General features: G+C 41.5%; 2 protein-coding genes across 5 annotated transcripts in view; one reads left to right on the top strand and one right to left on the bottom strand.

Annotated features, from left to right (window-relative positions):
- Positions 1-7,662, bottom strand: part of LOC104697198 (melanopsin-like) — a 73,389-nt gene extending 65,727 nt beyond the window's left edge. Inside the window, exons 1-3 of the mRNA XM_039550487.1 lie at positions 7,382-7,662; positions 6,418-6,534; positions 5,527-5,633 (exon numbers count right to left, since the gene is read on the bottom strand). The gene's annotated coding sequence lies outside the window, so the exon portion shown is untranslated. The remainder of the gene's footprint in view (positions 1-5,526; positions 5,634-6,417; positions 6,535-7,381) is intronic.
- The window catches only part of HPGDS (hematopoietic prostaglandin D synthase), a 30,551-nt gene continuing 4,554 nt past the window's right edge, over positions 31-26,027 (top strand). The window contains exons 1-4 of one of the 4 annotated variants that reach the window (XM_010411872.3): positions 31-140; positions 12,551-12,691; positions 22,887-22,979; positions 24,981-25,090. In XM_010411872.3, coding sequence (XP_010410174.1) covers positions 12,559-12,691; positions 22,887-22,979; positions 24,981-25,090 — 336 coding nt within the window. In that variant the 5' untranslated portion in view covers positions 31-140; positions 12,551-12,558. Of the gene's footprint in view, positions 145-12,547; positions 12,692-22,886; positions 22,980-24,980; positions 25,091-26,027 lie in introns of all 4 variants that reach the window. The other 3 variants (XM_010411873.1, XM_010411874.3, XM_010411875.2) reach the window with 3 other exon arrangements.

Raw genomic sequence — 26,027 nt, 5'->3', positions numbered from 1 at the left:
GTGCAGGCGGTCACGGGGAGGGAGCTGTTTGCATATTAAAACCCGTGCTCGAGCACATCAGCCTTTTCCCTCCGAGGTCGGGGTCGGCGCTCAGAGGGACTCCTGTGCACCGAGGAAGGGACCACGTATCACCGCACCGAGTGAGTGAGTTCTGTTTCAGCTTCGCTGCTGCTGCAGCCCGGCTCCTCTCTTTGCCCTTGCTTCTTCCGATCCTGCTCTGCCCTCCCTAGGCTACCGCTACAGCGGTTGTGTGGGAGGTTACTCTGTCACATTATGCTGCGTGTAGAGCAAGTCCTGAGAGTACTTAATTTTGAGAGTTTTGTTCGGTTTCTTCAGCCTGACTCTGAGTGGTGCTACCGGCAGTGAAGAGCTCCATACGGTGGCTGCAAGTGTAACTCAAGTATTCTGTCTATGAACCTTCTTTGGTACTTACGGGCATCCTTAAACTGCCTGCTGCACTTAGGGCATTTGTACAATCCCATGCACCGCTAAAACCAGACTTTACCAAAAGTTATGAACTGCTTTTCCAGAGGAAAACAGGCAGATCACTGGCCCGTTGTAGAAGCAAGCCCCTGTTCCTCATCAGTGCCTTGCGCAGCCAGTACTGAGCTACTTTGATAATCAGGCTGTGTGTCAGGGTACTTGCCAAAGAAAAGAAAACGTCGTCAGCAAAGAGTCAGAGTGAGGAAGCTCTGGGCATTCTGCAGGGAGTTTTCAGTAAGTGAAAACCCATGTCAAACCAATATTTCATTTGATGTAAAGGCTGACTAAAATGCCTTCACTTACATAACCAAGTTAAATCTAGGCTAATGTCAGAGAAATTAGATGAATATTAAGCAGCACCAACCAATTATGCTAGGTCATTTTTGTGCACTGTTCTGTTCATTTTTCAAATTCCTGTGTTCTAAACCAATGGATTAATGTACTCTGGTCCTAATTCCCACCATCATTCTATAGAGAAAAACCCCCCTGCATCTGCTTCCACTGCGTCCATTTTTCTCCTTATCAAAACTCGCAGGGTTATTTGTTGTTGATACTTGTCTTTTACTTCAAAATGATACTCTAAATAGCCATTAAGGACTTTTTTCTTTGATCCTAACTGCTGTCATTTTCCTATATACATAATCCTCCCACACACATTTCCTTTGTTAAAAGCCATCTCTTGTTTGCTGTTCATTTCAGACTATCCAAGCAAAGAAACTGTAGCTATAAAGTCTCTTTACTGGGCTTCTGTACTCCTTAGAACTGTTTGTAAACACTACTACTGTTATACTCAAAAGTTGCAACGTTTGTAAAGAAAAAAAGACACAGAGGTCTTTTTTAAGTTTACTGTTGTTCATTCTTTTGTTTTCTTTAATCCAAATTAGAAACCACCTCTCCCTAAATATGCACACATTGTGTAAATTACCCCCTGATGCAGATGCATACATGTCCAGGCACACAGTCAAACCTTTTTGTATAGAAATAAGACGGAAGCTCTCCAAATTTTAAGCTGAAAATATACACAAAGTAATCCTTAAAGAGTTCTGGGTTTGTGCATGAGCAAGCACATTAGCCAGCGCAGCACGTTCCTGTGCCACTGACCACCACGCTCTGCTGCTCTAAGGGTTTGCTCCTAACATTTCTCGTTGCTCTGTCCCACACAACCTTCTCCTGAGCAGCTGGAAAGCAGAAGCAATTGAAGTTGGTGCTCATTTTCAAAACACCTTTGATTGAAATCTCTCCAGAAGGTAATTACACAGCCCAGGAGCCACTAACATGGCTAGTGTTGGGCTAGCAGGGAGCATGCCCTGTCACAGAAAGTTACGCTTAGTCATACCTGCTGGAGACTTATCATATATCCTGCAAATCTCAAACAGGTGAATTTTTTACCCTTTTAACAGTTAGTCCAAGAAGGGGGAGGAAGAAGAAAGAAGGGGGAAAAAAATCTCCCAAGTCCTACATACACATTTCAAAGTGCCACCACTTTGAAGAACCTTGTTTAATCTCAAGTCAATCTGCTAAAACTCCCATAAGAAAAGCTACAACAATGAACTGAGAAAAACTGAAATGCCTAATTTTGAATCTCTCTAGAAGTAGTTAAAAATACAGTTGGAATGACCTAGTAAAGAATAAAGCATGAAATGGAAGAAAAGAGAAAACAAGGACATTCAGTGATAACAGACAAAGTGTACTGTTTTATATTCATAGCAGATGCAAAGAGGGAAGGCAAACAAAGGTTTACGCTGTCTCACAAGCTTAGCTGATGTGTCACAAAAACCAGTGTGTGACATGTAACTGTATGTCTCAGCCAAAGGAACATGTTTTTGTGCCAGGCACACAGCAGTTGGGACTGCCTCGGAGCCAGACTAGCTGCAGTCTCCATGAACGATTGGCTGCAAACTGTCTCTCAGAAAGTACTTTCTCGTTAAGTGTGGAAACACACAGGTCAGGGCTTTACATTCTGAGCAGTTTGTGATGTAACTCAAGAGTCCCGGATGTTTATCACTTATGGCCAAATCTAGGTCCTGAAAATACTTGAGATCTGTATCCCAGCCCACTGGTGCCTCCCAGGCATGGTGGTCCATGCAAGGCACTGAAGAGGAGAGCAGGAAGACAGGAGGAGTTTGTGACCAGGACACATAGTGGGTGGTACTGGAGAACTCTGCATAGTGAATAAAACCTTTTCCAGTCAAACCTGTACCTGCTACAGGGATCATATACAGTGCTTAAAAGCCTATCTAATTCTTTCATGCCTGTAATTTTGGGGTTTTTTTAGCAAATTACACAGTAGATTCACAACATGCAACAGGTCAAGAGCAAAGTAGTTTAGACAAGCAGGGGGAAGGATTTGGTGCTTGTACTCCCTCTTACACATATACACACACTCATATCCACACGTGGCTGGGATAGAAAAAAAGACCATTTTTCACAACCAAGGAAAGATGTTAGGTGGCTAAGACAGTTGTTACACAAATTATTGTGCTGGACAAGCTTAAGAGGTCAGAAAATGGACATGATTCATCCTGGAAAAAGCAGCTGGCTTTGGAGAGCCAACTAAACAATACAGAACAACATCACTCACAACGGACCTCTGAGCTTTGTAGGAATATTGAGAGGTCATGCTGATTCATCTGAAGACTGCAGAGAGAGATGCAAGGCATGAATTTCACAGGGATGACTAGTGGTTGGCAAGCAGTAAGATTTAGGCTTTTGTTCTACCACAAAATGCTTCTGGGAATTCTTAAAACATTTGATGTGGAAATAAAAGACTTAAGTAGTTTTTCCTGAGAAATTATCCTAACCACTCTTTTGTATCTTTCCCAAGATCTCTTGCAATTTTATTTACTAGTATTTCATGGTCTTGGGTGTGCAATTTATTCATCCAAAGGAGGCTGCACAAAACAATTTCAAAAGTTATCTATATAAAACTGGGACCAAGTAGATGCAAATCCAAAGTGTGAGGATCAGACAGAAGGCAAAGTCACCACAGATGCTCAGGCCCTAAAGGGAAGGTGTGGCAAGCCAGGCAAACTGAGGACATGCTGCTAAGGTGGGTGAGCAAAGCCCTTGCCATCACCACTGCCTCCTTAATCCTGCTCACATGTGAGAGCTCCCTCATTCACTTCAGTTCAAACAAACGGGGTGAACTTCAGATATCTGAGTTAATTATTACCAGTTTGATTGCAGTTGCCTGAGGTGCAATCACAAACTCAGCTCAGAGAAACCCAGTGGGCCCTAGCATTCTCCTTCCACAAGTCTTGACAGTGGACACCCATTCACTGCCCACTTACACTGGACTCCCACTTTCAAAAAAACCCTTTCATATTTTTCTTATCCTCCTCTTTCACTGATACATTGTGGTTATTTCTCTAAAAAAATTTAGCAAAAAAAAGTGGTGGGTTTTTTTCCCCTGAGTTCTCCAAGGGTTTTTCTAAAATTCTGATTTACCACATCAGCAAAAGAAGCCTGAAGCTTCCACAGAGAGATAATTGCTTTAAGGTCTCCTACAGCTTCTTTTTTTAAGCCCACATATTGACAGATCAGGCTTTGCTCAGACAGTAGAGTTTTACTCATCAGGTCACTTAAAATACTCATAACCATTAGTACTATTCAATACTCTAACAATAATGCCTTAAAACCTCTTCTCATTTTAGGATGCTGATTTCCCCCACAGGTCACAAACAAGCAGCACACCAGGTGCATGCACATGCAAAATCCTTCCAAAAAAGATTTTATATCTATATTATGCTTGAAGCGATCCATGTATCTAACCTTGAAAATCATGCTTAGAAGTATCAGGCCACAACCATTATATTTGGAATTTGTTACTTCAAAACTTGACCCTACACCCTACACTAACTGCACATTTACTTCAGATGACTTCTGTATTAAGCAGAAAAGGGTGCACAGATTTTTTTCTCTTTTCTCTCCAAGGTCCAGATTCCTATCTGACTTAGAAATATAAGAGATCAAATTCAAATGCTTATTTTCTGTAACTGGGCCAGAGTGGGAAAAGAGATCATCAATTTTCAGAAAGAGAGCTTATGTCAGACTGAGAGCTGACAGGAAATAGAATTACTTCAAGTTTTTAATTTTATTTTCTGTCAAAACACATACTGCTGAGAAAATCTTCCATTGGAAGACTTGCAGTCTTCCATCAATCTGCCAATATTCTCTAATCCTTCCCCCCAAAAGATGGACAGAAAATTTCTTACTTTCTTTGCTAAAAAATGAGTTAATAAAAATATCTTTTGGCAGAAAAAACAAACAAGCAAGCCATCAAATCATTACTATTCTTGGTTTTCAAAGGCTGAGAATATCTCTTAAATCTCTAATATTTTTGAATCTGTGCTAAAAGCAGGAGAAGTTTATGCTGAAGAAAATGAGCATTTTTCCTTTTTTTTGCTGGACAACAAGAGAAGACCATCTGATTCTTCAATTCTCTTTTTTTTAAAAAGAATCCCAAGGTCATTTACTTCCCCATTCAGGCAGCACCTCACATACCTCTCAGTTTTTCCCAGGTGAAGCCACAAGTTGGTTGTGTTAGTGTTACATACATCCGAATAAACAGCTTGGATTAAGCCAGGGTCTTTGCCCGGCAGAGTTGCCAACCTTCCTTGCCAATGAGGAGTCAGAAGGTGGCCAACAGTCACCCCAGGGCTGGTTCTTGCTAACGAGTGGATTTCTCAGCATCAAACTTTGCTCTCCAAAAAAAGGACAAATGCATCACTATTTCTCTCTGTAATTTCAGCTCAAAATTTAGACAGAAAATATTAACACAGGGAGTCTCAGAGAATAATTTTTCACCCAAGAGAAAAAACTGAAGGCATTCCTACAGCAACTAATTTGATCAGTAACCAGGAGGAGAGCAGCACCACACCTGCAGGCAGGGCAAGGCTGCTTCTCAGATGGCTTCAATCTTTTCAGCACTGCTCAAACAGGAAAACATAAACAATTATGCCTTTTCCTCAAACTTTCTGACTGTTATGTTGGTTAAATAAAAAGGAAGAAATACTTCACATTAACATTTTTTATCTTTCCTACCTTGTGCAGTTTTGCAGTTTATAAAGTTACAGCTGTGGAAGCTTTTCTTTATTTGCCTTCTGCAGTAGCTGTTTGAGTCTTGTCTCTCTGGTTCCTACCTCTGAAATCTGAAAATTTAAACAAATAAAGGCAGAAAGACTCACTTGGACAGTTAAAACATCATTTTAAAATTGAGGAGAGAAAAAGTTGCTTTAATGCTCATCTCTCCAGGCACAGAGATAAGGAATTCACATATATGAGAAGGACAATAAGCAAGATGGGCAATTACTATTCCTAATGTTTCTCAGGTGAAACAAGGCAGACTAAGTCTTCTTCCTGGTTAAAGATTTTTCTTTGTACTCTATAAGTAACACAACTATCCCCAATCCCTAAGGAATAGAAACAAAAATCCACGATTCATACTTCAAAAAGTCAGGTCACTCCTGAGATGACAGCCTAAGAAAGATTTCTCCTTTAATATGCAAAGACTCTTTTGTCTGTATTTACAGAGACCCAGCCAGCTCCTCTCCTTTCCTTTTCTAAGTTGAGTATCCTAGCTGACATTAGCACTACTTCGCCCTGTCACTGGGAGTAAGGGAGACAAGAGAGAGTCTTCCCTCTGAAATCCCAGCATTACCATTAATGGAAAACATTCACCTGACACTATTTTAAGACTTCAAACTGCATATGTGACAGAAATACATGAGTAAACATAAGGATTGGGTGAAATTGCAGTGCCCCATTCACCCCTGTAAGACACCCAAATCAGGCTGCTGGGTGTGCATCTGCTTCAAAACTTGCTTGATTTTCAAGTCAACTTTGCAGAAAATTTTCATAAAGAAACAGCAAATACTTTGAAAACAGCACTAGAGAAAAAACAAAAGAAAGAAAAATGCCCACAAAGCTTCTCACCTTTGGATAGAATAGTGCTTAGAGAAGGCACAAACTTCATGAAGCAAGATTCTTCTTGAAAGAAAGATAGCTGTAGGCTTACGTGAGTGGAAGCTGATTTGTTTTTATGCCTTCATCCTGTAAAATAAGGAAAATGGAATATATAATCAGCTTCAGCAACTCAAACACTCTGAATTAATATAGAAGCTTAATCTTACAATAAAATAAAGAGGTGTTCATTGACTGAATCATCACTCCTGAATCATCGCCATGCTCTGGTTGCAATTCAAGAGAGGACAATGACACCTGGCAGACAAAGACCTCCAGCTCCCCCTTTTTGGCAGGCTCGCAGCCAGGGCAGCATTGTGTCAGGCACTAACCGTGGTGCTTTCCGTAAGTGACTCCTAAATTAATGAAGAACCCTCATGTTAAATAAATATAAATACAGTCCAATGCATCATCTTTTCCAAGCACACAGTTCAAGTCCAAATTTTTAGAAACACCCAGATGAACCTTACCTCAACCCTACTGGTCTTGCTTCGTGAAGGGAACAGCTGGGCTTTTTTATGTTCTCTAACAATGATGAAGCAGTAAGGCGAGAAAATCCTTAATTTCTTGCAGCACAAAGTACAGTTACAGGGGACTTCGCAGCACAAGCCCTTTGTCAGACCTCGGATGCATGTGAACACATAGCTCAACTTAGCTGGCTTTTTCCCCCTCTTCACCCCCAGCTTAGGGAAAGTTCTCTTCTGCTTGTCACCTCAAATGCTAATAACCTTACACAGGAAAATGTAATTATGTGCGGCCTTTTAAAATTGTTTTTCTCTGGATTCGCGTACTAAGTATCGGCCCATTGTCGCGTTCCACTGCAAAGGAATCGTGTGGGGTTTCTTCTAAACAAATTTCTCAGAGTAAATAAAGCAGAAATGCAGGAAATATTACATCTAAGAACTGTTTATTGATAACAAAAGCCAAGTGTTCTTACCAAAGGTGGATAAAAAAAGAACAGAGAGGCAGGGCAAGCAGAGCAGCAGGGAGAAGGCGAGAAGGGGCAGAAGGAGCTGAACCTCCAGCCAAGCCTCCTGCCCCCTGGAAGGAAGTCGAGACGGCAGGCCCCGGGTATGGCGCAGATAACTGCGTTTGTGTGCTAAGGCCCCTCCCATAGTCCCATCAACCATCGGCTAGACTGGGGGAATTTTTCCCTGGGAGCAGCAGGAATTTCACCGCCCACAGCCCAGTGGTGGAAGTTTTCTCTGCCCTGACTGACTGCCAGGAGAATTACCCCCAGAGCCAAAGCTTCCCACCATTTTCTACAGGCCTTGTCCACTTAGAGACCCTAAAATGGCGGCGGTCTCTGCCCCCCTCACGTGTCCCAGCTGCCTCCTGCATGCGGCACACATTAAAGCTCTGTAGTGATTTTCCTCCCCGTGTCAGAAAATGGATTTATAGCAGAAAACCTGGACAATGTTAAGGCATAAATAAAAGTTAAATTGGTTCCTCACACGCATCCAGGTTTTGGTGCCTGTTACGAGCCTGAAGAATATTTTCTTGTATTACCTTGAGGGGTGGATTTTCCAAAAGAGAGATGAAGTACTGTTCCTCTAGAGAGCCCAGCAGAGTTTTGGTGCTTAATTTTGCTTAGGCTGGGCTTGCAGAACCAAACACTGTCTAGCAGAGGCTGCCTGCTCTGGGTACACACACGAAACTCATCCTGAGCAGTGTCCAGTCTGCCCGTGCTTTTTCTCTTCTGTACTTCTGCTGTCCGAAACTCAATATTTCAGTTCGCAGAGAATGCTGGTTCCTTCCTGGGCTCTACTTTTTAACTCTAATCCTGCTTGAAGTTTTCAAATTGATTGCTCAGTCCTGCTTCAACTGGAACAAAAGCATCCCAAGTTCATCAGGAAATACAGTATCTCCATAAAGCCACAAACAGTTTTAAATGATTTGAAATCTGTCCTAAAATTTTTAGACACTTGTAACTCCACACTGATTTTTTGACTCATGAGTATAATGGTGGATGCCAACTTCACACATATTTGACATTCTCTCAGATTTCCTGTTTGATTTTGTCACTGAGCGGTTCCAAGTTGAATTTAATCATGAGATCCATTAATCTGCTGTTTAAAGGTATGTTAAAGCCAGTTAAGCTGGCTTTCAGAAAGTCACAAAGGAAAGCTAGAAAATCAGCTAAGCAGGTCAACAATTTAAAGCTTTAAAGTTAAATTAATAGTAAATATAAAGCTGTTGAGTTCATGGCTTTGAAATCTGTATGCAATGAAACTGGGACTGAGGTGTCAGGAAAATCCAAAAACGCCAGAGGTTTATGTCCAAAAAGGAGACAGAGGAGTCCTGCAACTTTATTCAAATATAGGGAGGGAGTCCACTGGGGCACACGCCCACGGGGTTTTCTCTCTCAAGGTTTCGGAGGGCGCAGCCTCCTTTTATCCCAAACTCCCGGCCTCACGTTGCCCTCTTCCATTCCCCACTGGTTGAGGTACTAGGTAGGTACCTAGGTCCCGAACCACCTACTACATATTCCCCCCTTGAACCTACTATTTTACCCCAAAGTTCAGAAGTTCAGGCTTTTGCAGACCCTTGTCTGTTTCGGGAGCCAAGCTGTCTGGGCTCTGTAACAAACCTGCTGCCCAAAGTTAGTAGAGACATTAAATCCCATTTCAAAGATGTTAACACCCATACCTTCACCCATCAAATTGTTTGTAAAGACATTAGCTTTCCTCTCAGAAGTGCTGTCAGTGTAGGACAGGGCAGGTGTACAGGGCTGTCCCAGCCACGTATTCATCAGTAAGAAATTGGAAAAACAGAGCTTAGATGGCAGGTTTATTGGTGGAAGGTAAATCAGCCCCCTCCTGTCTTTATACACACCTGGCTTTGCAATGAACTCACCTGAACATATTTAATAGCACTAAGAAGGTGGCTAAATGCCTGCAAGTCCGGATACTGAGGTCCACCCACCACCACCACCTTTCAGTATTTTTAAGCCATGACTAGCCTAGAAAAAAAGAAATAATTTTAAATAGTTTTAAAGATTTTCCTGTTCTCCACCTCCAAAAAAATCCCCAACATCTTCATCCCAAAAACCAGCTCAAAGACACCAGATAGATCTTTTTCCCCTAGAAATGACATTTTTCATTAATTCAGTAATTCTGCATGGTTTTAATAGTTTTGATTTTCCTTCCTGAACCCCTTCCTTATAAAAAACACTGGAAAAATGAGGTAAAGGAAGACAAGGAAAAAAAAACCCTAACATCTTACTTTGTATGTTTGGCAGAAAGCTATTCTGAACACAACCATTTCTTTCATTTAGAAACTTATCTGTAATTGTTTAGGAAGCACTACTCCTGACATTTCACAGTAAATATAAATAAAAAATAAAACCGACAAACATTTACAAAAACATGCTTACAGTAAAGCTATAAAGGCTTTCAAAATGTCAAGTATTTTTGGTAAACTCCTTGTGGAGTTGGTTTTGGTTTCATTTTTTTTTTATTCATGGATGGAAAAAAAAATCATAAGCTTAAAAGTGCATCACCACTACAAATACTTGGTTACTCCTTACAGCGTGTTCATTAGAAATTTGTTTAGCTTTGCTTTAGACAACTCAAACAATAGTTTCCGTTGCTCCCTTGACAGACCAAAACATTCCACTGTCTACCACAACAGGCAGAGAGACTTGCTGATCATCAGCCAAAATTCCCAATTCTTTACATCACTTCACTACTCGACTAGACATGTCTTTGTGTACAGAGTGCTCCCACAGCAAGGATTAGGCTCTTCCAACACACTCACCTACCAGAATGTTTAGGCTTCAGCCAACTCCAGCCCTCTCTCTATATGGCTGTCTACTTCCTCACAACTGCACCTTAAAAATCTACTGTTCTTGTGCTTTTAAGTGCCTTCCAGCTGCCAGCAACTATTTGCCAACACAGGGCTAAGCAGGCTAGAGGCAGGCAGGAAACAGGAGCCATGTGTGAGTGGTGCAGCAATTTCAGGGCTCTGGGACTGCTATAGATGTTTATGGAAAAAAATCTATGGACGCTCCTAAAGAAGGGAAACAGACACTAAGTCAGTAAGTCAGACTACATCAGTAGCATTTGCTTGTCTCTAAAAAACTGAAAAGTAAGACTTAAGGTTTGGGGTTTTCTTCCCTTTGGCTCCTGAATCACTGTCATGAATCTCAGATAACACATGCTCTTTGAAATATTCTATTCCTTGCTCTCAAATGACCACACCAAATCAGAAACAGGGACAAAAGGGAAGAAAATCCTGCTACAATCTCATTCTCTCTTCTTACATTAACTTTGTCGACATATAATCCAAATTCATAGCATATAATACTATAGTGTTTTATTATATACTCAAAAGAGCATACCAAGTAATAAATCTGGGTACAAAATTGGAAAATGGAGCAGCCAAGCCCTGCCACTTACCTAAAACATGCTTGAAAAACCTGGGATTTTCAACATTTCTCTCTTTTATATTGTGCAAAGGAGCACACTTGGCTTAATAATTGTAGTGGTGTGTCTGTTTTGGAGCACTTGTAGATACCTCCATTGGTAACTTTCCAGCTCTGTTCCTGCTTCTCTGCTAGGCCATCTGACATGAAAAGTCTGCATTCGCTAATAATGCGAATCTCCATTCATTAATAATTCACTTCTGAGTCTGCTGCGTGCTGTAGGGGAACAGATAACTTTCACAATGAATTAAGCAGCCTCTAGTGGGCTCATTTGCTCTGCTTTTTTTTTTTGTTTTTGTTTGGGTTTTCTTTTTGCTTTTGCTACTTGGAGGACAGAAGGTACGTGCTTTGACTTTAGAGAAGCAAGCGTCAAAAGCAGTTTGCTCTTTTCAGTGTGAGTTAAGTGTAAGCTTTTCTGTTTCTGAACGAAGAACTTCTCCATCTAAAATGGAAGCTGATGATGTATCTCCTTAGGCACATGTTTTCAAGGCAAGATGGCTAAACAGGCGGTTGTTTCTATTGTGAGATTATGTGGTAGCACTTACTCATTAAAAAAAGAAAAATGAGAGTTCCCTTTTTGTCTTCGTGCAGATGATCGGTGTTCCAGGCTTTCTTACTAAACATCTTACTTTTCTTGCTTTCTTACCTAAACATCTATAGCTCTGATGGATATAAAAGACTGGTAGATGCAGTGCCTACTTTAAGGCAAAAATGAGAAAAGGTTTTCCTTTGGGTGAGGAGGCAGATGGTTGTTTTACTATCCTTCAGCCAGCACATTCAAATCTCAGCTGAGCTCTCTTTTTAAAGTGCTATGTGTAAATGCTTACCCTTTGGTTTAAAGCAGCCTTATCTGTTCACCTTTCCTGTACCATCCTTGCTGTACAATCAAACTCGCAAATACTTTCTTTTGTTGCCTGTTATCCTGGGAAACAAATAGAGCCTTCCTGTTATGTGACTCCTAATTGGAACTGAAGGGAAAAAAATAAATCACATGAAAACCTAAAAAAGTAATTTCAAGTTTCCTTTTGGCTTCTGTACAAGAAACTGAAAATTCAATGATGATTTTCTCAAAGCGACACTGTAGCCTGGTTTCCATAGCAAATTTTTCTTCTAAAATAATTTTTGTGCAATAGGTTACACAACTAGGGTAATAATTGATGCAAAAAATCACAAGAGTTTGGTAATTCTCATGATTTGGTCTTGGATGAAGGTCTCCATAAGCAGCAGGGGCTGAGCAGAGCAGGCCTGAACAAAATTGCTGCTCAAGATAACAACTATCTTCTGGTACGGAATATGATTTTAGATTTGAACCCTGGGAAAAAAAAGGCAGAAACCCCTTTATTAAAAATGGCCTGAACTTGGAGTCAAGGGAAATAAATGAAAGCTGAAAGTTCCTAAGACATCTAAAAAAAAAAATCAAGCCAGCTTTCTAGAGACACACAAGGAGGAACTGCAGGTTCAGCTCTCCTTGTCCCCATCTGTGTGTGCTGTGGCTGACAAATGCAGAACAAAAAGGTGTGAGCAATGCAACCATTACAAAGTACAACACACCGTGGCTTGGTGTAATATTTCCTTTGCATTGTACGAGCATGTCTGTCAAAAGCAAGCAAACAGAGTGGTTTTGTAAAAAGGGAGTTGAGTTAACCCTCTCTAAAGCAACTCTGTCCCCCCTCCCAGCAGGGCCCAGCATGCCGCAGTACAAGCTCACCTACTTCAACCTGCGAGGACGAGCAGAGATCAGCCGCTACCTCTTTGCCTATTCGGGCAGGGAGTATGAAGACCACAGGATAGAAGCTGCAGACTGGCCCAAAATCAAGCCAAGTGAGTAGCACGGGTTCTCATAGCCAAAGTTCCGCTAGAAATGCTGTCAAAAAGAAAAGCAATTGAAGAGGTACCTGTATGTTTCGTGAGCAGAAATACACCTAATTTCTGGCTTTAATTAAAGCTATGCGAGTTTTAAGGTGAGACACCCAAAATGTCACTGCTGATGCTCTCACAGGAGACCGGATCCAAACCTTCAGACAATCTGAAATGATTTACCTGCTGTCAGCCAGCTGGCCTTTTACTCCTGATCAATTCAGTACAGCTTTTGTGTACCTAAAGAAAACCAAAGGAGTGCTGATCTCAGTTTCTCTGGATAATTTGATCTCAAAGACCACACCTCAGCCTTCACCCTGGGTTTAGAAAGCCAAATAGGAAAGAAGTGTCAGGAAGGACACTCCTTGCAACCTGAAAGGTCTTCAGAGAGGAAAAGTGATGAGAAAACAAAAAGTCAGTTGATATAGCAAAGAAAAAACAAAAGTATCAAAAGAGGTACTAGAAAATAATTATTCCTTAGACCAAACCCTTCCAGACCTTCCAGAAGTACCCTGCAGGCTATTGTACCCCATTCATTTCATGTCTTTTAGTTTAAATAACCTCTTTCCAGCTTTTAAAGGTATTTGTTATTGCTGTTCATTAAATTAGCCTTAGTTCAAATGAAACAGATCTTGAGTTTGAAGACTCAGGGTGTGAAATCAGAGAAATCTATGTCTTCATTTCATGGATTAGGCCTGTATTTGGCTACATGGGCTATGACTTTCACATCCAGAATGAAGAGTAATGCCTTTAGTTTAGGGAAAAGACGCAACAAATGCACAGCGTGATTTCTGTTAATGAAGCAATGTTTCTTGATAAGCTTTCACACCATTTAGTAAGCCCAGCCAGCAAGCTACCAAATTTTTCCAGGGTGCTAATTTTGTAGGTTTGGTCTTTTCTGTTTGCAGTGACTTGAATGATAAACACCCAAAACAGAGCTGTAATCCAAGTGGCCATTGAAGCCTTCAGTGGTGCTCAAGCCTAGAAAACACTGGCAAAAATCCACAGAGAGGAATAAGAAGCAGTGGAACTGGGATGTTTTCAGCTAGGAATGACTGCCTTTGGAAACCTTTTCCTTAGGAGAGCTTAAGCCAGTTGACCACGTGGTACAGCTTATTTCTCTTTCACTGCAATTCTCGGGGAAACAGGGTAGAAACTAAAGGTGAGATTAAGAATTCAGATGACCTGAGGAAAGCTCTGCATAGGCTTTTCATACTTAATTACACACATATTCACACATATGCACACTCACTTTTGTCCTGAAACAAAGTTGAGCATATAAGCAAACTATATGTTTATGTAGAGTTTTGTATACTGATTTCTTAAGTAAGACAAATTAAAAAGACAAAGCATAATTAGTCACTTAAAGGGTGCAGAGGCATTCGCATTCTAGGACAAGATGTTCTAACAGCAGAGCTATAAGACAAGGTAAAAGCATTGCATCACTCTTTGAATATTGTTGATGATCCCCGTCTCTGAACAGCACAAGAAACAATGCAGGAAAATTCTTCCTATGCTTTTCTTCAGTGCTCACTCCACAAACCTCCCAGTGGAGCTTTATGTATACAGGACTTGCTCACTACAGTGAATGTCCAGCTGCAGCACCATTACCACAAAAACAATGGGAGCAGAGACACCCTAGAAATCTTAAGCTACGCAATTTATAACTGTATTGGCTGCATTAATGGATGTTTTTGTTTCCCTTTCTGTGCTCTGAAGAGTTTGCTAGCAGGCTTACCAAGGGTTAATTAACATTTTTCATTTTCTCTGCATAATGGCTTTTCATAGCAGCCTCTATAACTGATCCCTAGATGAAATTCCGCAGCAGATAAGAAGTTTAGTAAAATGTGGGGGCTGCCACTCTAAGATTTGTGAAGTCATCTGTGCAAAATTTATTCTGGCCTAAGAGTTCTTTGAATTTCAGGCATCTGTAGACACCCAGTCAGTCAGTGGATGGGAACTGGAGTGTACCCTGCTAATGGACCAGGAAAACATACACCTACACAGAAACAGTTTGGTGTATATCTGAAAGTGCTGTCACATCTTATGGCAGCAGGCTAAACTTTTGCTTTTCAAATCTCCCTGAAGCCTAGCTCTAGCACCAAAGTAATGGTGCCATCTGCCACCACGGACATCTGCATTACAGACAACAAGCAGTTAAAAGGTTTGCCAATTAAAACAAGAGTAAAGGTTTCTTGCGTGCATAAGAGTGTAATGCTGCTTAAGTAAATTGTCTGGAGATCACCTAGCTGATGACTACCTCCTCCTCCTTTGTGAGGTGTTTCTCATGGTTACTCACAGTATTTCCAGACAAAATGTTCTCCCACAGGCAAATCATTCAGCAAAACACTGAATCAAAGGTAGCAACAGGGCTTTGGAATAAGCAGCCTTAACTACAAGACCTATAGCCAGTGCCCCAATCTGCCCTAGGGCACCTAAACCCTGACTTTGCAGGCTGTGACTCAACACGAGAAACAGTTGTCTCCTGGACAGGGAGTAGGTTTGTACAAGCTTTGTGTGCCTTCACACTACGAGTGTTGCATACAGCATTTCTCTTATGGAAAACAAGCCTTACATTCTCTGCAATCCTGAGTTTTCAAAATGTGCCTCAGCTTTTTCCACAGAGACGTGTTTTGAAGATGAAAATGCACCAGGGATCAGGATGCTTGCCTGCAAAGTTAAACTACTGCTGTGTTCAAAAAGTAAATGTGAAATGAGATCCATCCAACCCATTGCATATACAAAGGCATAGTTCACTCTGCTGAGAATTCTTCTGCACCACTTTCATTTTTATCTGTATTCAGATCTTTTATATAAAGCTTTTTTTCCCCTCTTACTTCTGCTGAACTGGGTCTGCCTTAGAAAGAAGAGAAATAAAAGAATAGACTCCAGTCAGTCTCATCCTGGTGAAAACCAAAGGGCGGTAAGTGTTTAGCAATGATAAAGGATAAAGCATTACAGCTGCATTTGACATGCCAGTAGTTAAAGTAATAGCAATTTAGTACACAGCTTATTTTGTAGCCCTCAAAAATCACCAAAATTGGTCCAATTAATTGAACTAATTACATAATTATATATTGAGGTGAAATTAAGAAATACCAGACAAATTACTATGCACACTTACATACACCATGTTTGCCGTTACCCACTTTCCTATGAAAGATCTGGAGCCAGTTTTGACTGCAGTCTGCAAGCACAATGTGATGTCCCTCTTTTTAAAAACTTCAAGTATGATGAAGCAAGATAAACAAAAAAAATACTTAGGGAAGAAGCTTGGACAAGAGAACGCTTCATGTTTCTTGAGCTAATAAGGAGAACAAATTGAATAATTCAAGGTTGTCTAAGAGCACAAGGAGTCAGGTCTCTGAGATCTGAGAGGATAAGTTTGCTTCAGCAGTTTTCTCAAAAGTAAAGTAAGATTTTGCAACAAATACCAAGCCAGCCAAATCATCATACCGTATAAACCAGGAAATACTGGCATTATTCTGAAGAAAAGACCTAGTTCTGTAAAACTGATGGAAAAGAGAAAATCTGTGCCTAAAGACCAGTGTGCAGAAAGGCCATTTAGAAAGCAGACTTGCAGCTGCTGCAAGTTTAATTTTTGACCTGAATCAAAGAGTGCGGTGGGGTTTGTTGTTTGTTTTGGCATTTTTCATGTGGCTGCCACCAATAAGCTGCAATCCTAATGTATCTTCAGGCAAATAAATAAATCCTCCCTCCTGGAAATACCATCCCACTTGATTTTGTTTACACCTAATGGTGCTGTTGTTGTGTATGCAAGGAAAGCCTTTTATAAAATAAGAACTTCTGTTATTTGGATTATACATGCTGAAATTAAAATTTCTATAACTCAGCATTTCTTTTCTTCCCTTCTGACACTAATCAGATCATCTTTGGCAAATTTTCCAGTTGGTGATTTTGGGCAAGGACTGCAGTTTATAATAAAAACAGGTTTAAGGAAGCCAGTGTATAAGCATTGTCCTGCTTTAGCACATAATTTTAAAAATCAGACAAATATTAAGCAGCAGCTTTCCATAACTCTTCACTTTGTATAAGTGAATAATTATTTTAACAAGTAAACAAACTCATTCTTTACAATTCCTTTTGAACAGACTGACTTGCCCATGCCCCCCTTTAAAGGGTAATCAATTCAAGATCTACAATAAGCTCATACAAGATCTCTATTTCCACACAATGGGCTCCTCACACAAAGCATCATTGCACTGACATAAATCATGATGCAGCAGAAAATCCCCTGTAATGGTGCACTAAGTTACCATCACCTTAGATATTAGGCTGGCAGGCAGCAAGAGCTTTTGATCTGTATCTCCTTCAAGCAACTTGAAGCCAAGACAATAACACAGACTTTATCATCATAGCAAAGGAGGCTTCTGCTGTACTGATGGCTGTAAACATGCCATGAACTGTTTAGGATGTGCAGAATGGTGCTTGAAAGGTGCTTAGGAAACCTGATGGACTAATGGTGCTGAAAACACTCCCAAGATAACAGGTGTTTCTCAAGATTTACCTGACAACAGACAAAAATTCCTCAGGGGAGCAGTTGCCCTGCTTCCTGAGTGACTTTCTGCTATGTAGCTCTAGCTAAAGTGTGTACATAGCTATCTCTGGGTAAAAAGTAGGGCTTAGCAAGAACTTCCAAGGAGAATATGAGTTGTAATAGCACTGAACCTGGGCTGAGATTACATCAGAGCATCCTCCTCATCATCCTTTTCTAAAAGATTCAGATTCCAAGTACCTCCAGCTCTGGGCCTACCATTTTCCAAGTGCCTTGATCCTCTGTCATCGTAAAAAAAAAACCAACATATTTCATATATTTCTTATTAGAAGATGCAAAGTATCTCAATACATTTGTTTCTCACGATCCAATTTAAATATGAATGGATAGGAAAAGCAGTTATAGTCAGTTTTCAAGGCAAAGGCAAGGCAAACTTATTTTGACACAGATGTTGTAGTAAGAAATATGACTGTGACATTTATTTTCCCCTATATTTGACTAATCCAGCTGCCTTATTATAGAGCCAATCTAAGCTTGATTACCAAACAATTAATTATTCTGCTTTTGAGCAATAATCAAGTGCTTAAGTACAGGCTGCATTGCATCAACACCATGGACAATTACAACATGGGCAGGATGAGTCATGGGCAGGTCAGCACGGGGCAAATGGGGGAACATTTTGGAGGGACAGAACAGAAATGAGCAGAAGAAGAATAATGAAGAAGTTGAGTGAAAATGGAAGAAAGAGGCAAGGGAAGGAGAACGTTAAGAGCTGTATCTGCGCAGGGGAGAAGAGAGGTGAGAAGCACAGCACAGCACCAGCAGCTGACCAGCCTGGATTCAAGGCTTGGACAAAAACTGTGCTCAGCTCTGTTGTGTTTCCCCTCCCTGTCCCTGACAGAGGAACAGTCCCACAGGAGCACCATCCACTGGGTTGTGGCCAGGAGGACGAGTGAGGAGCTTGTGTTCAGAGGGAAGGCCTGAACACCAGTGAGAACCTACAGGCATGGCAGGACCCCAGCAGCTGTCACAGCCCTTTGGGACTTGCTGGGGTGGAAATTAATTAAAGGGATGTCCTTGCTTTTAACACACATCAGGCCTCATCTCCCCTACTCAGCACCCAGCAGAAACCTTTATAAACACCACAGTTCTAGTCACAAAAGCCAACAAAAACTAAAGTAGTATGAAAAGGAATTAATCCAATTCCTAAACACTGCACAGATACTTTAGTGAGATCTTCCTAAAATGAGAAGAGAGGCTGCAGATCAGTCTGATGACTTGTCCTCTGTCAAGGTTTTCTTCATGGCCGGTGTAGTCTGTGCAGATTTCATTCCAGCATGAGATGCAAAAAAACCAATAAATAACCAACATAATATGAAAAGCAAGAATTTGCTGATAAAAGTTCAACTTAAAGAAGACTATGGGTTTAGTTATTAAAAAAAAAGGCTTTTTAAAAACCCTGTTTCTTTTTCCAGTCAGTTTTCGATCTAAATTTGGAAACCAGCAAACACGTTCGCAGTGCTTTGTACTTCAGATGAGCAGCAAAGCAAGCGGGAGCTAAATGGGAAAGGTCATATTTTGTGCATGTCTGAGAAATGACACTGTTTGCACGACGACAGCAATAGATTTTTCTGCTTTTCCTTCTCAAAATTTATTTTGAGTGGGAGTTGGAAACATTGTAAGACAACATTGTTTTGAAAAACATGGAAAGGACATCATATGGATACACAAGGGTTTAAACTGACGTAAGTACCGAGCAGCCCCCAAAACGATCAGCGTTAGAGAAAAACCAGCAAAGTGACACTCACATCCTTCCAGCCTGCACTACTTTGGCATTACTGCTCAGCTGTAATTGCTCCCCAATGGACGGTGTTTATGCCTTGCCCCCATGACCTTGATTCTACCCAAAGAATAATCTCTCTCACATGCCAGCTTTTCACTTGCTTATCTGAAGTAGGAGCCTGGCAGGAACCGATTTAACTGCTCTGCTTATCTGGAGTCACACAAACCATGCTTTTCACCAAAACTGAGAAAACTTCAGCAGGTTTAGTACCATGCTTATACAACGGGGCATTTGGGCATCTCCTCAACCATGTCAGTGAGCAGAGTTGGGCCAAAAGCACCACAGGAGGTCAAAGCAATCCACAGAAGGCCATATCCATGAGTCTAAGAGTAACACTACTTAAATCCATGTGCAGACAGGTTTCTGTTGTAGCATGGAGCCCCTGAGGACATGGCCTGGATGTGGTTTTTGCAAGAGGCAAAGTTTCTAGTGGCCACATCGAAGTCATTTGTCAAACCCCAACCTTACCTCCAACAATCATCCAGTGTGAAGGCTCCTTACACCCTCCCTTGGGATGAGCTGTGTGACACAAATCTACCCCCCTCTTCTCCAGCTGGAAAAAAGAAGATTCCAATTTTCAGAGAAAATGCATTCTTCCCCATAACAGCCAAACTAAGATATACAAAAAATTTCCTGGGAAAATCGTTATTTTAAGTTAAAAATGCTAAAAGATACTTTACAACAGGTTCCTAAAAATTTTGGCCATTACATGAATTTTAGATAACATTTCAAAGGAAAAGATTCTTTTTTCCTAAATTTTTCCAGATTGAAAGCACAACTTTATAAGCCATTATACCTTCTCCTTAAATATGAAGGAAATGCACTAGAAATATTTTCTGCCCCTTGACTAGTCTTTGTTATTTTCTTCAGCTGTAAAACAGCCTGAATATCTGCTGTGCTTTCTGGTGTTCAAGCATTGCATGCCCTGCATCTAAGAAGAAACAGCAGTTTCTTAAAATTATCTGCACAGCACAAGTGTACTTTCTTCAAACCTCTTAGAATTGCACTCATTTACAGCTTATTAACTCAATAATCAACAAAACCAGTGTATAATTGGTTACATGTACTCTATCAGCTGGGAAAAAAAAAATCTATGATTACGTAAAATCCCATTTTTTCCCCTCTTCTTGATAAGAAAAAATTAAATAGCATTTGGAACACAGAAGAAAGGAAGGAACATCTATCATTTACCATCTTTTACCCTTTATAGAGTCCATTGTTCAGTAATGATAGCAACAGATTTACTGCCTCCTAACTAAAAAAGCCCAAGTCTCATTATAAATCAAAACATAAATACTTTTGGACATTATGGGACAACATACAATGAAGTCTGCTCTCATTTATTAATTTCATAATTGTATTAGGAATCATGCAATTGTATGTACACAAAACAAAGCTGTTGTTGTAGATTTCCAATTGCCAACTGTTTCTCTTTCAGAGAAGAATAAGCAGGTCTTAAAGAAAGTAGCTCAGCACTGAGAAGGAAGACCTTCGTAGACATTACTCATGTTTTCAAGGAATGAATAGCAATTCCCTTAAATTCAGAAATGACCAGATTCCTTAGAAACAGAGCATGAGAGATGACTACCACTCTGCCAGTCAGCTGACTTTGACACTGTAAACCATGTTCTTCAGCTGTTCAGAAAGATGCTTCCCTCCTTTAGCTGTAATCAAGGATTTCTTAAAAAAAAACCCAACCAACCAGCCCCCCCAAAATGTCCATAGAAACAAACTGGCTTTAATTTTTCTTGTAGTGACCCACGAAGTGACACATCAGTCAAAGGTGGGATTTATAGACTTCTTCCACTGTATGTAAACACAGCAGCAAAACTGTCTGTTGGTTTCCGGATGAAGCAATCCCGGTTTCACAGTTTCCCAACCTGAGCAGTGAGTGACAGTGTGTTTTGACAGCTATTGCCACAGACTGGCTTAGTCATATTGACCCTGCCAGAACTGCATCACCCCATAGCATTCCTACCGGGGCCTCCAAAAGAGGCTGCTTAACTCCTTCATGGGGGCAGCTATTATCCCTGCTCTGGCTGCACTTTTGCTGTCCCCTCTTGTCAGGCATTGTTGTAGATCCCTGTGTGGTCTGGGGGGATCTGGAGCAGGCTGCAGGCTGACCACACTGGCACATCCAGCAGTCACACCTGCTCTCATCTCCTCTACTTGTGCTGGCCTGAAAGATGTGCTTTACATAAGCAAACATTGTTAACATCTCTGCTGCTTTGGAGCAGTGATGCTCAGGGCACTCTGCACCACCAACCCACAGCACAGAACCAAGGCTCTTCTCATTTTCATAGCCAGAGAGCTTTTCTGTTAAACATTCAGGGATACAACTTGTCATCTCTCGATGATTCTCAACGAAACAAAACATGGACTTGCCGTGACCTTGCTGCTCTCTGGATTATAAACATTTGAAGTCTTCTGCACAAGAAGTCTATTATTGCTTCAATAACAACCAGCAGAGCCTGCTTTCTCCCTGGGGTACAGCAGCTAATGCTCATTGAACTCTCTTGCTTCTGCTAGTCATCAGCATCCAAATTTACACTGACTTCACACACTTCCCAGTGTGCTGAACTTAAGGAAAAAAAAAAAAAGGTATCATGAGTGCTGTGTTCAGATACAGGAAAAAAAAACCAAAGAAAAAAGGCACAGAGGAGTCCTGGATGTCTTGTGCAACTGCAGAATTCATGTTGCAGATCAAGATTTGACATCTAAGATCCCGTACTTAATGTGATTCACACACTGCATGCTAAACCACAGAGGAGCTGGCAGTGCTCGTCATTTATGAAGTTGCCTGCTATGATCAGCACTTGCAGTCACGTACTTGGGGATAGCATCCTTGGAAATGCAGACATTTACAGTTCCCTCAGTGAACAGCACCAGGTTCCCACAAGCAGATTCTCACTGCCCTAAACATGACAGTTTTGCCCAGATTAAGCTTTGCTCCAAGGTTCCAGTTCCATTTTATATCATGCCAGCAGCTTCTCTGAAACACAGCAAAACAGCAGTCCAAGTTTCCACGTAACTACGAAATTAATAACAGAAAAATAAGATTGATTTCTTATCTCACACTCCTTTGCAGATATCCACGACACCTGCTTAGTTTTTCTTTCCCTATACTTGAAGTCTGGAGGCTTCTTCCCCGTAACTGACTGAATTTTTTTTGAATGCAAAGCCACATCAGCTAAATTTGGGTATCTTTTCAGCATTTGTAGTTCAGTATGAAAGATATATTTGTCTCAGTGATGACTGCCAAGTGAAATGCCCTGTCATGATGTAAGTTCTGAAATGCAGATGCTTCTCTGAATCACTGCTTCTGAATTTAAAACAACCATAAATTTAGAACATCTTGCAGTCTTTGCCCAATCTGTAGCTTCATGCCCCAGTTGGATCCTGCACTACGAAATCTTCAGTAGTACTCTACTTAACCTTGGCAGTCACTTTCCTGGGGAGGAAAAAGCAGAGAGAGAAGGAAAGACTAATATTCTGTGAAAAGTTCCCCTATATAAAGAACTCTGGATGTATAGGAGCATATTTGGCCTCTGCAGCACAAAGCTAGGAAATAGGAAATGCAACACCTGGTTTCTATGCTATAGTTGCCTTCATGCAGTGCAATCTGATTACATCCTTAGCCTTTTTATTTTTATTCCATTCATTTCTCCACAGAAAGAGTGTGAAACTGTTAAGTGCTGTAACAATGCATACCCTCTGAGTGGTAAAACTACAGCTGTCACAGACTCCCACTGTTAATGACTATGATTTAACTTTTGGTTGTTTTTTCTTTCTCCTCCAAGCTATCCCATTTGGCAAACTCCCTATTCTGGAAGTAGATGGAGTTATCATTCACCAGAGCCTGGCAATAGGAAGATACCTTGCCAGAGAATCAGGTAATGTATCTTTGACTATTTTCTTTCTCTCTTTTGAACTCACATTTAATGCTCAGGTAAAAATACATCCACAGTAAAAATAGAAACAAACCAACAGCTTGGCAAGCCTAACCATGCGGAAGTCAACACCAGCATGGCAAAAATGGAACCAGTGCCTGGGGTTTGGGCTGACTTCTCCAGCCAGTACACTTTATTCATTATGTCTGCATGACAGAAAGCACATACCTGTGGTTTCCCTAAGGCTGCCAGGGCAGTTTCCCCTAAAGCTAAACCTTGAGCTGCCGGGGTAGCCAGAGAGATGACCAGGAGGAGGAGGTTTTGGAAGCATTAGAGATTATCACAGCAGGCAGAGAACTCTGAAGCAGATTTAGGCAACAATTCTGGGCTAGCAGAGAGATTAGAGGAGGTGGTGACATCACTTGCATCTTCAAATACTTACACGCTGTAGAAGTACACAACCAGTTAGATAAAATGATATAAGACTTAGCAATGCAAGTAATCAAAGAGAGTGGCCAGGCTTTGCTTTAGGTCAAAAAGCTTTCATTCAACACCATCTGCAAAATTGGTCTGGCTGAAGGCAGATGTGTCCATGGCATGCCAAACATCAGCAAATTGAAGAGGGGGGCTGGGAAGCGAGTACTATCCTACTTTTTTACACTGTGAGCAAATTGATGTAGCCTGCCTTTCAGAATATCTCCCATTTTCTAACTGAGGAAAGAAGCAGAAGTTCACAGCATTATTCTTCAAGGCACTAGCACAGCATATTTTCAAGCATGTCTGCAATACTCTGTTCCTGCCCATTTCCTCCAGCTTTGATACAATTTACTCCTTGCAAGAGAGGAGGATGAGGAAAGCCCACCTGGTGATGAAAAACAGTGGGAAAGCCTGCCTTCCACACAAGATTCCTCCCTCCCTGGCTCCTGTTGGGAGGCTGACCTGGAGCCATGCTCCTTTTGCAGTCTGAAGTTCGGACTTTTTTCAATTGACTTGCACCAGTGACAAAGGCTTGGGATCTGGAGCACAGTCAGACCATGCTGTGCTCTTTCCAGCATTACTCATGCTGTCAGCAACAGCAGGAAAAAGAGCACACATGGAAGGAAAAAAATATCTTTTCAAGTTCATTGTGAAAACTTGCTAGTTCTGCCACTAAGTCAGCAAACATGTCACTAATCCTTTAAAATTAAGAAATGGCATTTTTAGGTGCCCAACACCAACAAATTTTAGCTGAAGGATCACAGAACTTGAGGCCCAGTAGGAGAGGCACAACCTTCACCTTCAAAAGCACAAAGTTTCAGTAAGGGAGATGACCTGGCAGAGGTAGGGCATGCAGTTTGTGATCCAAACCTGCACAAAGGTGAAACATAAACACAAGTCTGTGAAGTGAAAGTGAGGGAGAAAAAGTAGAACCATTAAGGGAACTGCAGGAAAGCCAAAGAACTACAGGGGAGAAAAGCAGATTTGTAAACAAGACAAAGTTTGGCTGACGTCCCTGATTACAATGAAGGAATAAAAAGTAAGTGGAAGGGGGTGAAAATGTTCTGAATGGGGCTGAATGAGGACGGTATAGGGAAAAAGAAGCAGACTTTCACAGGTGCACTTTTGGAGAACTTATTGACCAAAATGTAAAGACCATGAGATGGAGAAGGACATTGAAAGCTGGGATGGGGAAAGATTAAAGGAAAGGAATTTGTGCTGACCCTCACTGAATGTGCCAGGACAGTGGAAAGCAGAGAGGGTAAAGAAACAATGTTCAGGCTGTGGGCTCAGGTACTGGATAGAACAACTCACTGCTTTGGATGGCTGTAAGAGGCCAGAGAAGGAAAAAAGCAAAGGTAGATGAGATGGCACCTGGATGCAAGGAGTCAAATCCATGTTGTTAGCATCAAAAAGACCTGGAGAATATGTATTTTTATGGAAATGTTCCCAGAGTTTACCTTTGGGGCATCAAAAACTGCAGCTGACACTGTCTCTAACCTCCCTTCATATGCTGGCTTCCCACAGGTCTGGCAGGCCGGACACCTGTGGAACAGGCTTTAGCTGATGCCATTGTGGACACCATCGATGATTTCATGACGCTGTTCCCTTGGGCAGAGAAAAACCAGGACGTGAGAGTAAGACAATCCCTAATTTAAACAAAGACAGCAAGTAAGCCATGACCCTGTATCTGAGCATCTCCTCTTGAGACACTGACGGGTGTCAGCCACTGGGTCCATCAGCAAAGCTGGGCCTGTGGAGCTCTGTGGTTCTTCCTTGAGGCTGATCCCACCTCCTCCTTCACCAGGTTGTTTTCACCCTTGGTGGAAACTCTGAGGCCATCATGAGCTGCCCCTCACTAGTGCAGCTTGAACCAAGGATGTGCCTACACCAAACTGCTCTTCAAAAGGGCAAAGATGAGACACTTCCACCCCAGCTGGCGCTGTGGAATTCCTCTCTCTTGTCACGAGGAGCCTGTGCTCAAATCTTTCTGCCAACTCAATAAGATAAATAGCCCCATCCCATCCTTTAGTGCTTTTGCATTTTGATTTCCTCTAGGTGTTCAATAAGTATCAGTCTTTAATAACCAGCTACCACGGACAACTGCTTGTCAGTCAGCAGAGTGGTGTAGAACAGTGGGCACTGCTAAAAAGGGCAGGTAGCACAGGACTCACTGTGCTCTTCAGATGTCACAGCCCACCTTGGTCCTCTGCAGTGCTTTTGACAGCAGGCTATGGTGCCGTCAATGGCTACTTTAACACACCGTCACGGGCTTGTCCTACAGCATTTGGGGTTTCTTTTGGCATCAGTGCCTCTCACCAGAATCCCAAAAGCAAGCACGCAGATCAGTTGCTGGGGGAAGAAGGCGATGAGTAAGTTCACTCCAGCGTTACAATGGCTCTGCACAGCTCTGACCTGAGCAGATAACCACACCCTCTTAGGGAAGTGGAGGTGTAACAACAGGTCTCACTGTAAACTGCCAGTGCAGCCACCTTCCATTTATTCAAAGGTAGCATTTCTGATCATTTAGTGTATCTTATTGCAGAGACCACAGAGTAAAAAATGGTGCCCCAA

The sequence above is a fragment of the Corvus cornix genome, chromosome 4 (genome assembly GCF_000738735.6).
Source record: "Corvus cornix cornix isolate S_Up_H32 chromosome 4, ASM73873v5, whole genome shotgun sequence".
Lineage (NCBI taxonomy): Eukaryota > Metazoa > Chordata > Aves > Passeriformes > Corvidae > Corvus > Corvus cornix.
The sequence above is the reverse complement of the archived record's forward strand: the minus strand, read 5'-3'. Positions and strand labels throughout refer to the sequence as shown.